General features: G+C 45.4%; 1 protein-coding gene across 6 annotated transcripts in view; it reads left to right on the top strand.

Annotated features, from left to right (window-relative positions):
* Nucleotides 1-12,976, top strand: part of LOC120929096 — a 197,712-nt gene that overhangs the window by 76,030 nt on the left and 108,706 nt on the right. For all 6 annotated transcript variants that reach the window (XM_040340307.1, XM_040340309.1, XM_040340308.1 and 3 more), the window contains 3 exons: nt 6,668-6,747; nt 9,202-9,245; nt 12,605-12,681. In XM_040340307.1, the coding sequence (XP_040196241.1) occupies nt 6,668-6,747; nt 9,202-9,245; nt 12,605-12,681 (201 nt within the window). The remainder of the gene's footprint in view (nt 1-6,667; nt 6,748-9,201; nt 9,246-12,604; nt 12,682-12,976) is intronic.

Here is a 12,976-nt window from a genome sequence, read left to right as displayed (position 1 = left end):
AGGTGGCCCACCCTCCTGATAGGCTGCTGAGGAGAGAAATCCACTGCACTTGACCCTACTGCTGCCACCTGCAGTCAGGGGGTGACGGGAGTCCCCAGACAAAAGGATAGCACACAGTGCAGCCAAGCTGGAGCAGAGACCCCAAATTTAACCGAATAACAGGTTCAGAACCAACTACCTCCCCGAACTTCCCCGAAATTTACCATAGAACTGGCTCTGAAAATAGCCAGTAATGTCACCCGGAGAGCCCGCCCCCTTGTGACCTGCTGGGCTGCATGCTCGACTAAGTGTCTGGTAAGAATTTTGGGGGGGCCCATGCCATTTTTTTTTTAATTTTGGCGTGGGGGTGTCCCCTCCAAATCCATACCAGATTGAAGGGCCTTATTTTTTTCAGCCTGCAATTTTATTTTATTTTTACATTCAGCTGTCAGCGGGAAAGCCCGCTGACAGCTGATGACTCGTCCGTTGCTAAGGATGCGGCAGCCGGCTTCCCCACCCGCTCCTTAGTAACCAGCTAAATACTGTGAATGTTTAAAGAGGAAGTAAACCCTCTTAAAAAAATCAAGCAAAAACAAACCCTGCAAGAGAAAGGCATAATGAGCTAGTATGCATAGCATACCAGCTCATTATGAATTACTTACATGAGATCGAAGCCCCCAAAGCGGTCCTCGCTCACCCCCTCCACTGCCGCCATCTCTCCCGGAGTGAGTTCTGGGTATCACTGCTCCACTGCTGTGACTGGCCAGAGCAGCGATGACGTCACTTCCGCGCATGCACGCGGGAGCCGCTAGTGACGGCACGATCGCCTGTCCACCTGTGCCGTTGTCTACAACATAAAATATCTCCTTAACTGTGTAGTTTAAGGAGATATTCCTTGGATCTACAGGTAAGCCTTAATCTAGGCCAGTGCTTCTCAAATAGTGGGGCGCGCCCCCTAGGGGGGGCCCGAGGCTCCATAAAGGGGGGCTCATTCCGGACAGCGGCGACCGCGCCATTTAGTATCCGCTTCTGTCCCCAGCCTCCTCCGCTAGTTAGAGGAGCGGACGGCGGGAGGCGGGACATTTTTGAACTGGGGGACGGGACCAGAGAGGTAGCAGCCTGTCATGTTGGATGGTGATTGGCTGCTAGGAGGCGGTCCTAGCAGCCAATCACCAGTTCGCCCAAAAGTCTCCCCGCCCCGCCCAGTGCTGCTGCGGCTTCACTTGACGAATGTCCCGCCTCCTGCTCTCCAGGCTGAATAGTTACAGGTAGGAGTGAAGAGGGAGGAAGGGAGGAAAAAAATATGGAAATGTTAAGGACGAGGAGTGGGGGCTGTGCTGTGGGGGGAAAAGGGGGGTTATGTGATGGGGGAAACTGTGTGCAGGATATGTGATGGGGGTCATGTAAAGGGGGCAATAATTTGTGGGGGGGGTATGTGATGGGGTCATGTAAAGGGGGCAATACTGTGTGGGGGGATATGTGATGGGGCAATACTGTGTGGGGGGGATATGTGATGGGGCAATACTGTGTGGGGGGGATATGTGATGGGGCAATACTGTGTGGGGGGGATATGTGAAGAAGGGCAATACTGTGTGTGGGGGGATATGTGAAGAAGGGCAATACTGTGTGTGGGGGGATATGTGAAGAAGGGCAATACTGTGTGGGGGGATTTGTGGATACAGTGTTATGCAGAGGTGTACAATTTTATAGACAAATGATACTATTTACAGTCGCGCGGGGGGCGCGAAATGTTTTCTTCTTCCTACGGGGGCATGACAGAAAATAATTGAGAAGCACTGATCTAGGCTTACCTGTAGGTTAAAGTGGTCTGTAGGGGTTTAAAACCACTTTAAGAAAAAATAAATGGCAAAGCGCAAAATCGCAGTAAAATTGCGGTTAAAACACAGTACTTGCGTTTTGGATGCAGTTCTATTGAAGTCTATTACATGCAAAACGCTGCATTTCTGCAAAATGCAAAAAGCATCAAATGGAGCCTTATACCGCGTACACACAATCGTTTCATCTGATAAACGGTCCGATGGGCCGTTTTCATCGGACTAACCAATCGTGTGTGGGCCCCATCTTTTTTTTTCCCATCGGTGAAAAAACTTGGAACCTGTTTTAAAGTTATCTGATGGTTAAAAAACCGATAGAAAAAAACGATCGTCTGTGGGCAAGTCCATTGGTCAAAAATCCATGCATTCTCAGAATCAAGTGGACGCATGCTCGGAAGCATTGAACTTAAAGCGGATGTGCCACGAAAAAAAATATTAAAAGCCAGCAGCTACAAATACTGCAGCTGCTGACTTTTAATATTAGGACACTTACCTGTCCTGGAGTCCAGCGCCGTCCGCAGCAGAGGACGAGCGATCGCTCGTCACTCTGCTGCTCCCCCCGCCATCCTCAGTGAGGGAACCAGGAAGTGAAGCGCTCTGGCTTCACTACCAGGTTCCCTACGGCGCATGCGCGAGTTGCGCTGCGCCGCTGATTGGCTCCCGCTGTGCTCTGGGAGCCGAGTGTTCCCAGAACACAACGGGGGAGGACGGGAGGTGACGTCATGCCCGCAGAAACCGCGAAACTGTGTGGCCGGAAGTGGGTGCAAATACCTGTCTTTAGCCAGGTATCTGCACCCCCCTCCCCCCTGAAAGGTGCCCAATGTGACACCGGAGGGGGGGAGGGTCCTGATCAGTGGGAGTTCCACTTTAGGGTGGAGCTCCGCTTTAATTTTTCTCAGCACGTCGTTGTGTTTTACGTCACCGCGTTCTGACACGACTGGATTTTTAACTGATGGTGTGTAGGCAAGACTGATGAAAGACAGCTTCATCGGATATCTGATGAAAAAATTCATCGGTCCGTTTTCATCAGACGAACCGATCGTGTGTACAGGGCATAAGAAGTAATCCATGGACAGTGGTTGAGTATTTCAGCATGTTTGGATCCTACATTTTCTGTTGCAATCAATTTAATGAATAAATTGTATAAAACGCAATTGCTCGTAAGTTTTTTTTTTGCCACACAGAGGCATATAACGAAGGAAGCAACGTTTTCACATTCAAAAAGATGTAAGAAACTGGTCACCTATAAACTCCATCACCCTGCGGTGGTGGTCATCGTTAGGCTCTGCATGACAGCCTTTAGTATTTTTGGAATTTATTTGAAAAGCGCTGCTGTCATAACACAAAAATTCATAATTAAAGCAGCAAACATTTTGCAGCTTACCAATTCTTAAATGTGGTGACTGTAATAGTTTTCGTGTTTTTTATGGTGTTCTTTCTTCTATATATCCATCTGGTGATATTTCCATCTGGAGTAAATATGCTGGGGAGCTTACAATAATCAGTTTTATTTATTTATGGAAATCCTTTGTCCTAAAAAGAAAAAAACTGATTGCTGTAACTGCTTATAAAGTATTGGCTGGAGTTTACACTAGTGCGAATTGGATGTGGATTTTCACCGCATCCAATTCGTTCAGCAGGAGATTGTGATCTGCTCTCTATGAAGCCAGTTCACACATCTCTGGAGCGGCTCTGGTGCGATTTGCACAGGTGTCCTGTGCATGTTTTGGTCCGAATTCAGCCAAAAATTCTGTCTGAAATCGGACCTGAAACGGTTAACGAGGATGCACTCGACTCCTGCTGTTAGCTGCTCCGTGTTCATATGTGAACCCAGATTAAATGTTCTACTACATATTCCACTTCTCTTCCCCAAGACAGACAATGCTGTTGTCCAAAGATGTGCGCCTTGATCCAAGATGTGCGCCTTGATCCAAGATGTGCGCCTTGATCCAGAATTTAGGCACTTGCATGCAGGAGGTCTGTTACTGGCCAGATCACCAGGTGAAAACAGAGGGGGAAAAGAACCTTATGCTTCGTACACACGGCCGGTTTTCCCATCGGAAAACCTGCAATGACAGCTTTTGGCCGTGTGTATGCTCCATCGCAGTTTTTCCGACAGGAAAACTGCAGGAAAAAGAAGAGAACAAGCTCTCTTTTTTCCGGTCAGGAAAAAATTCTGCCTAGAAAAGCGGTCATCTGTATGCTTTCCCGAAGGAAAAAAAAAAGGAAGCATAGAACGTCATTTTTGACGGGTCATCGTAGTCTTTGACATCACCGTATTGTTGGCAATCAAAAGTTCAGTGGCCTTTTGTGTGCCCGTGTGTATGCAAGGCAGGCTTGGGAGGAATCCCGTCGGGAAAAGCATTGTTTTTTTTTCCTGCCGGGAAAACCGGTCGCGTGTACGAGGCATTAGATCCCTTTCACACGGGTTGTCAAGTCAGGTCCTTCTGTCAGTTTTCCACTCAGGCCTGATTGGACCTTACACTCTCCCCTATGGAGCGACAGATGTCAGCGGTGACCTGTCCACTGACATCCGCTGCTATCCAAGCTAATCAAAATCCAAATAGATGGTGGTCCTATTTTTCATCTATCTGGCGAATCGGATGAAAACAGACTGCGGTCCATTTTCACTCGATTTCCCCATAGGGGAGAACGGGACTGTGTCCATTTCCTCTCTGCACAGTGAGCGGAGACGGACCTGTCACCCGTTTGTTCAGCGGGGATCAGTGGAGCGATCCCCTGCTGAGCAAGAGGAGTCCACCATACGGAGGCGCCTACGTGAAAGGGGCCTAAAGGCTTAGGCAAACGGGCACATTTCTCCTTACAGTATAAAAACATCGATGGTGCCTGGAAGCCCCTGGTGCTGCGTACAGCTGTCCATAGACATTATTGGTAGTGGTTGTATGCAGTTACATGCGACTGTAACGTCTGTACATGTTACAGTGGCACATCGCAAGTGGTGTATGTATACAGACGTTACCTGAGTACAGCCACGACCATTCATGTCTTTAGGGGCATGCATGCAACACCGGGGCCTCCTGGGCACCAACATATATCAGTGGGCTGGATTCAAGAAGCAATTGCGCCTGTGTAACCATAGTTACACAGACGCAATTGCTTACTTGCCCCGGGGTAACGAATGCTCCTGATTCAGGAACCTCGTTACGCCGACTGCAGCCTAAGATATTCGCGGCATAAGGCTTTTATGCCCGCATATCTTAGGCTGCATTCTTGCGATGGCCGCCAGGTGGCGTTCCCGTTGTGCTCAGCGTATAGTATGCAAATTGCATACTAACGCCGATTCACAATGTTGCGCGAGCCCTGCGTACGCAGTTTACGTTGTTTCCGTACGGCGTCTTTCGCGTAAGGCTGCCCCTGCTATTAGCAGGGTCAGCCAATGTTACGTATACCCGTCGTTCCTGCGTCGCGAAATTTAAAATTTACGTAGTTTGCGTAAGTGATTCGTGAATGGCGCTGGACGCCATTCACGTTCACTTTGAAGCAAATTACGTCCTTGCGACGTCATTTGCCGCAATGCACGTCGGGAAAGTTTCCCGACAGAGCATGCGCTCTACGATCGGCGTGGGAACGCGCCTAATTTAAATGATTCCCGCCCCCTACGGGATCATTTAAATTGCGCGCGCTTACGCCGGGCATTTTGCCGGCGCGCCCACGCAATTTACAGAGCTACTGCTCCGTGAATCAAGGGCAGCGCAGTAATTTTGCGGGGGCGCAGGGCAAAAATGTTGCCCTGCGCCTCCGTAAAAAATGCGCTATTGTACTTGCATCTAGCCCAGTGTTTTTATACTAGAAGGGATGTACCCATACACATGAACCCCTATAGTAGTAATAGCTTTTCAACTTTTATCTGTTTTGTTTTTCGATTTAATGGGAGGTTTACTAAAACAAGTGCACACAGAATGTGGTGTAGCTGTGAATAGTAACCAATCAGCTTTTAACTTCAGTTTCTTCAATTAGGCTTTGATAAATAAACTTAGAAACTGGTTATTATGCACAGCTGCACAAGATTCTGTGCGCTCCAGTCTTAGTAAATCTCCACTTATGTGTTTGTTTTGGACACAAATAGGTAGATTCAGAAAGAGTTAGGCCGACTTATCAGTAGATAAGCCGACCTAACTCAGAATCTACGCCGACTTATGTTTAAGCGTATGCTCAAACAGAGATACGCTTAAACATATCTAAGATAGAACGGCTTGCGCCGTCCTATCTTAGATTGCAATTTTTCGGATGGCCGCTAGGTGGCGCTTCCATTGCGGTCAGCGTAGAATATGTAAATGAGTTGATATGCCGATTCACGAACGTAATACTTTTATGCCGTTTACGTAAGAGATAGGCCGCGTAAAGTTAGAGCTAGGCCCTAGTGGAATAACAATGTTAAAGTATGGCCGCCGTTCCCGCCGCGAGATTCAAATTTTTTACGTTGTTTGCGTAAGTCGTCCGCGAATCAGGATTTACGTCGTTTACGTTCACGTCGAAATCAATAGGCCCGTGCGGCGTACTTAGCCGCAATGCACACTGGGAAATGTAGGTGCCCAGCGCATACGCAGTAAAAAAAAACGTAAAAAACGTGAGGTCAAGCCTCATTAACATAAAACACGCCCCCCTCCAACACATTTGAATTAGGCGCCCTTACGCCCGCCGATTTAGGCTACGCCGTCGTAACTTAGCAGGCAAGTACATTGTGAATCATGTACTTGCCTAGCTAACTTACGGCGGCGTAGTCTAAACACGCTAAGCTACGCCGCCGTAACAGTAGGCTCTTGTATCTGAATCTACCTAAAAAAAATCCAAGGTGCACAATTCAGTTTACTCACAATTTATCCTGTTTTCAGGAGCTGAGCACAATCCAGGATTGAGAACGGAGCCAGAGAGGATGCACACGCTGTCAGATCACACATATCATGAACAAATGGTCAGTATTGTAATTATTTGTAATGAACATCCACTCTCTGTCGAGTCACACTGTGTTTTTTGATACATTTTGCAGAAATGCAGGGAATTTTTTTAACATGGGTCCCAATGAAACACGTTCACATCAATGCATTTTTGTGCCTCTGAGTTTTTGGAAAGGTCGGGGACTTTTTTCCAATTTGCGTTTTTTTTTACACTGTATGTAGTTGGTTGCTAAAGAAAGTGAGGAGAAGCCAGCTGCTGTGTCCTTAACAACAGACAAGTCATCACCTGTCAGCGGGCTTCCCTGCTATCAGCTGAATGTAAAAAAATTGGCAGCCTAAAAAAATGTATGTAATAAAACAGCGTGAGGTCCCGTCCCCCCCACGCCAAAATTGAAAAAAAAAAATCAGATGGCATCACCCAGAGGCCCGCCCCCTTGTCACTTCACCGCCCAGGCCATGATGGGTTTATGACGTCACAAGGATGCGGGCTCCGGATGATGTCACCCGATGGCCACACCCCATAGTTATCTAAGAAATGCTTGACTTTGGCGCGGACAGATAAGCGTGATGCAGCATTGGAAGAAGGTCGTTGGCGGGAGTGGCGGCGGAGGAAGAAGAACACCTGACAAAGAAGACAGGAAAAAGAAGAAGACCAGAAGAAGTGAGGAAACCTTTTATTCATTTTTGGCATGGGGGGTCCCCTCCGAAACCATACTAGACCTAAGGGCCTGGGGGGGGGGAACCAATGCTGTTTTTTATATTTTTCAAAAGCCGGCAATTCTTTTTTTTTTTTGCATGCTAATGACTCATCTATTGATAAGGATGTGGCGGCCGGCTTCCCAGCTCCCTCCTTAGCACCTATATACAGTGTAAAAAATCCACAAAACGCAAATCGCTGTAAAAACGCGGCAAGCACCGCAAGAAGCACTGCAGAAACACTCTGGCCTGTACGTTGCTTTGAATTTTCTGCCGTGCGGGCACACGCGTGCCCCTGCCGTGCGCTCCGCGAGCGGGTCCAGCGGACTTCATAACTGCCGGGTGCCCGTGATCGTCTCACGGAGAGCCAAAACAGGGAGATGCCTATGTAAACAAGGAATTTCCCTGTTCTGCCTAGTGACATGACAGTGATCTACTGCTCCCTGTCATCGGGGGCAGTGATCACTGTCGTGTCACTTGTAGCCCAGCCCCCCCATAGTTAGAATCACTCCCTAGGACACACTTAACCCCTTCATCGCCCCCTAGTGTTTGACCCCTTCCCTGCCAGTGTCATTTATACAGTAATCAGTGCATTTTTATATCACCGATCACTGTATAAATGACAATGGTCGCAAAATAGTGTCAAAAGTGTCTGATGTGTCCGCCATAATGTCACAGTCCCAATAAAAATCACTGATCGCCGCCATTACTAGTAGAATTTTTTTTTAATAAAAATGCCATAAAACTATCCCCTATTTTGTAGACGCTATAACTTTTGCGCAAACCAATCAATATACGCGTATTGCGATTTATTTATTTTTTTCAAAAATATGTATAAGAATACATATCAGCATAAACTGAGGGAAAAAAAGTTTTTTAAATAAATGTGGGATATTTATTATAGCAAAAAGTAAAAGATATTGTTTTTTTTTTCAAAATTTACATTTTTTTTTGTTTATAGCACAAAAAAAAAAAAACGCAGAGGTGATCAAATACCACCAAAAGAAAGTAAATTTTGTTTGGGTACATCATCACAGGACCGCGCAATTGTCAGTTAAAACTATGCAGTGCCGAATCGCAAAAAATGCTCTGGTCAGGAAGGGGGTAAATTCTTCCGGGGCTGAAGCGGTTAAAAGGTACCTGCCCCCTTTTTTTGGTGGAAACGCAGACACAGCAACCTATTCATTTAAATGTCTGCCATACCTGTGCAAATGCGGCCCGCACAAAATTCAGAAGTGTGAAACTAGGGTAAAGCTGACTGTACAATAGTAGTATTTTGTTAGAAAATGTTTGTTTTCAGAACATTTGTTTGATTTTCTAACCGTTCTTGGGGTCAAATTGACATTCGATTTTTAACCGCAACGACAAGAAAATTTGAAGATACAGGATGTCAGTGAATGTGGTTTTCTTTAGGAAAAATCCATTCATTCCAAAAACATGTTAAAAGCAAACGAAATTTTGAAATTCTTTTGAATGACATTTGTTAGGTCATTACATTTGAGGCAAATTCTTGCAGGAATGTTCGTACAAATGTTCTTCAGAAATCTACTAATGTATGGCTGGCTTTTTTTAACCTCTTATTGGAAATCGCCTTATTATCAGCTCATTGCTTTTAATTTGCTGAAAAGGAGATGCTTGCCAACAAGTATTCCAGTCTTTCAGGTTAGGAAAATCTGCAATGTAAATTTTGTCTTTACAGTTATGCCGTATTTTGTGTATGTATGTGAATTTTCTCAATGCCCTCCTTATATTGGTATTGTGTTATTAATGTTTAGAAAGCACTAGAACCATCTACACCTTTACAGCAGCAGGAGCAACCGTAAGTTATATTATTTAAGAAACCAAAATTTATTAATACATGATGATCTTATTTGCTATGGTTGTTTGGCTGTTCCATAAAGAGGGGCAAATGGTGTAACTCCGTATTAAACTCAACACAAAAATGTAATATAATGTAGCTTACCAATCATTAGATGTAGTGGCTGCATTGGTTTCCTTTTTTTAGGCTTTTTTTTCTGTTTTTACCTGGTGGCCAGTAATGAAAAAGGCCCAAAAAGGGTTGATTGCGCCGGCAATGCACCTCTGCAGAGGTGGTATTACCACAGTGTCCCATTGTTTTCAATGGGAAGGAGCGTTGGAGGAGCGGTAAACACACAGCTCCTCTCACCGCTCCAAAGATGCTGCTGGCAGGACTTTTGGAGCGGTCCCGCCAGCGCATCGCCTCAGTGTGAAATCCCTTGGTGTCTCACATTGAGACTACAGGGCAAGAGTTTCTCAGGTGGAATTTAGGCGCTATTTTTAGCGCTAAACCACCAGAAAAACTCCTAAGTGTGAAAGGGGTCTTCGAGTGTTGAGACAGACCATTTACCACTGACAGGGGTGCTAACAACGATCAGCTTTTATTTATTCACGTAAAACCTTTATCCCAAAGGGAAATTTTTTTTTGCTGCAACTGCAGTGTGATCTGGAGTTTGGCTTCAATTTGTTAATGTATCTTAATTTGCTAGTACATCCAAGGCCCTGTACACACGAGCGAATCTGTCCGATGAAAACGGTCCGCGGACCGTTTTCATCGGACATGTCCGCTAGCAGATTTTGGTCTGATGGTTGTACACACCATCAAACCAAAATCCCCGCGGACAGAGAACGCGGTGACGTATACGACACCGACGTTCTCTGACGCGGAAGTTCAATGCTTCCGCGCATGCGTCGAATCACTTTGACGTCATGCGCGGGTTCTCGGGCGAGCGGACATGTCCTGACCATCATACAGACCATCAGACATGTCCGGCGGACATGGTTCCAGCGAACCTGTTTCTTAGCATTTGTCTGCTGGAAACCTGTCCGATCCGCCGGAAAATTGTCCGGTCGGCCCTACAGACGACCGAACATGTCCGCGGAAACTGGTTCGCGGACCAGTTTCAGCAGACATGTTCGGTCGTGTGTATGAGGCCTAAGACTCCTCTCACCCCAAACTGACAATGCTGCTGTCCAAAGGTGACCCTCTGCTACTTCATCCAGAGTGGTGGCACTCTAATGCAGGTGGTGTGTCCTAGGGAGTGATTCTAACTGTGGGGGGGTGGGTTGGCTACAAGTGATGCCTTCACCCCCTACTGCACAGACTCATCCCCTTCATCCCGGAAGAGGACACAGCGGTAGTAGTCGGAACAATCATCAATTCTCGACTTGACTACGCAAACTCCCTCTACCTAGGTCTACCGAAAGACCAGATCTCACGCCTACAAGTCATTCAGAACACAGCAGCTAGGTTGGTAACAGGAAAGAAACCCTGGGAATCCATCACCCCATCCTTGAGGGCCCTTCATTGGCTAACAGTAAAGGATCGGATCACATTCGAGACCCTCTGCCTCACCCACAAATGCACACAAGGAAAGGCTCCTCAATACTTATGCGAGAAAATAAAACGCTACACCACCCATCGCACTCTCCGATCATCTAACCAAAACCTCCTCTACATCCCCAAGTACAGCTACAAATCGAAGGGAGAACGAAGATTTGCAGTCCAAGGACCACGGCTATGGAACGCTCTACCAACAGAAAACCATCGGGCCTTCAGGAAAAAACTTAAGACCCACCTCTTCTGAAGGTTTAGGACGATGCCGGATGGAAAGTGCTTTGAGGCGATTTAGTTTGCATGTGTAGCGCTATACAAGTTATTCACTCACTCACTCACCAGACAGTGGTCACTGCTCCCGATGACAGGGAGCAGTAGATCCCTGTCATGTCACTAGGCAGAACAGGGAAATTCCTCGTTTACATATGTATCTCCCCGTTCTGCAGCTCTGCGCACGCACGGCAACAAATTCAAAGCAACGTACAGGTATGTCCCTTTGCGCAGCCGTGCCATTCTGCCAATGTAAATGTACAGGCGGCGGTCGGCAAACAGTAAAAGGAATAAGCTAGAAATAATTGCAATACAATGTGCAAAAGAATATATGATTTAACTTTTTGACTATAGATACAATTTAATCAATTCTACATAAATCAGATTGATTTCTATACTGTATCAACAACTGTAAACCCCAACAGTTGTACTGCGGCTTTTGTCAAACACAATAATATTCTATTGGATGAGGAGTGGAACAAGGCTTTAATGGTATGTAGTATCCCCTAAAGCTGAACTCTGGGCACAAAAATGTTCTTTTAAATATATATTCCTAAATAGCCACAAAGGGTATAAATATACTTTGTGTGGCGCAAATGTCTTTTCATACCCGGTTATTACCTTGTAATAGGAGCAGTGACATCATAACTGATGTACAAAGCCCACCCAGTGAGCAGAGCTGTGGGAGTGGCCCAGCAGGCTCTACCTATTACAGGCTGCCTGCAGAAATCTATAGGAGGGGCAGATATAAGACCAAGTCACCCTACACAAGGAGAGAGCGCAGAGAAGCACTTTGCCTAAAATGTTTAAACAAGAAGAAAGAGAAAATTACCCCTAGGGGCTTTGTGCTGCAGCAAAAAATGAAAATGTACCAATTGAATAAAAAAGTATAAATTTATTTAATATAATGTTCCAAAAAAGCCCCAAAATAACCCCTACGCGTTTCGACCTTTAGGAGGAATACCCGCACCCCACCATCTACCTACAGTATATGGTTGTGGTAGGCGGGCCCTCCTTATGTTCTTTTGTGAATATGACCTATTTATTTGTATACATTTTTTTCTCTATAGAATCTATGGCCGCGTTAAATAAATTACTCCCTGAAGAAGACCGCTACTCTTAAAGGTTGAAACGCGTAGGGGTTATTTTCGCCCATAGCACCTGCATACTCACAGTACTGTTATGTCTGTATTTATTACCATTGTGTGATCTTACTTGTTCTGTATTGATATATGTTTTTATACAAAGCTCATATCTTGAGTCCCTGTTTCGGGGCTTTTTTGGAACATTATATTAAATAAATTTATACTTTTTTATTCAATTCGTACATTTTCATTTTTTGCTGCAGCACAAAGCCCCTAGGGGTAATTTTCTCTTTCTTCAAGATTTATCAGGGGTGTGCAGCACTCTTCATCCATGGGTTGTAATACCCTTTCTTCGCTAAAATGTTTAAACAAATGTCCCTATTTGGTGCCAAATAAATGACAAAGTTGGATATGCAGAATGATAATGCGCAAGGAGGCAGATTACATGACCTTTCCCTTTTTTTGCAGTACAATTGTCATTGGAAGTAATAGTGAAACTGAAGATGAATTACCAGTGTTTAATGGCTCTCAGCTTGTTAACTTAAGTACGTATTGTGGATTGGTAATCATTTTTATTGTAATGTTTTTACATGTGCATTTCTAACTTTTTTGACCATATGTTAGGTTTGCCATACCCAAAAAAGTAATTTTTACAGCAAAACATTTTTTGAAGTGGTGAAAAAAAATAAAATAAAAATGGTATAGAAAGCTTTCCCATAGGAGAAGATGTCCATCACCTTAGGACTCTAGGAACAAACTGGAGTTCCATGGAGTAGATGGAGTTAAATGAGGGTGCACTGGTGGCATTCTCAACAAAGCCTTTGCCAGTGTCCAATCACC

Source organism: Rana temporaria, chromosome 2 (assembly GCF_905171775.1).
Source record: "Rana temporaria chromosome 2, aRanTem1.1, whole genome shotgun sequence".
In the NCBI taxonomy this organism is placed as follows: domain Eukaryota; kingdom Metazoa; phylum Chordata; class Amphibia; order Anura; family Ranidae; genus Rana; species Rana temporaria.
This window is presented reverse-complemented; position numbering and strand designations above follow the sequence as displayed.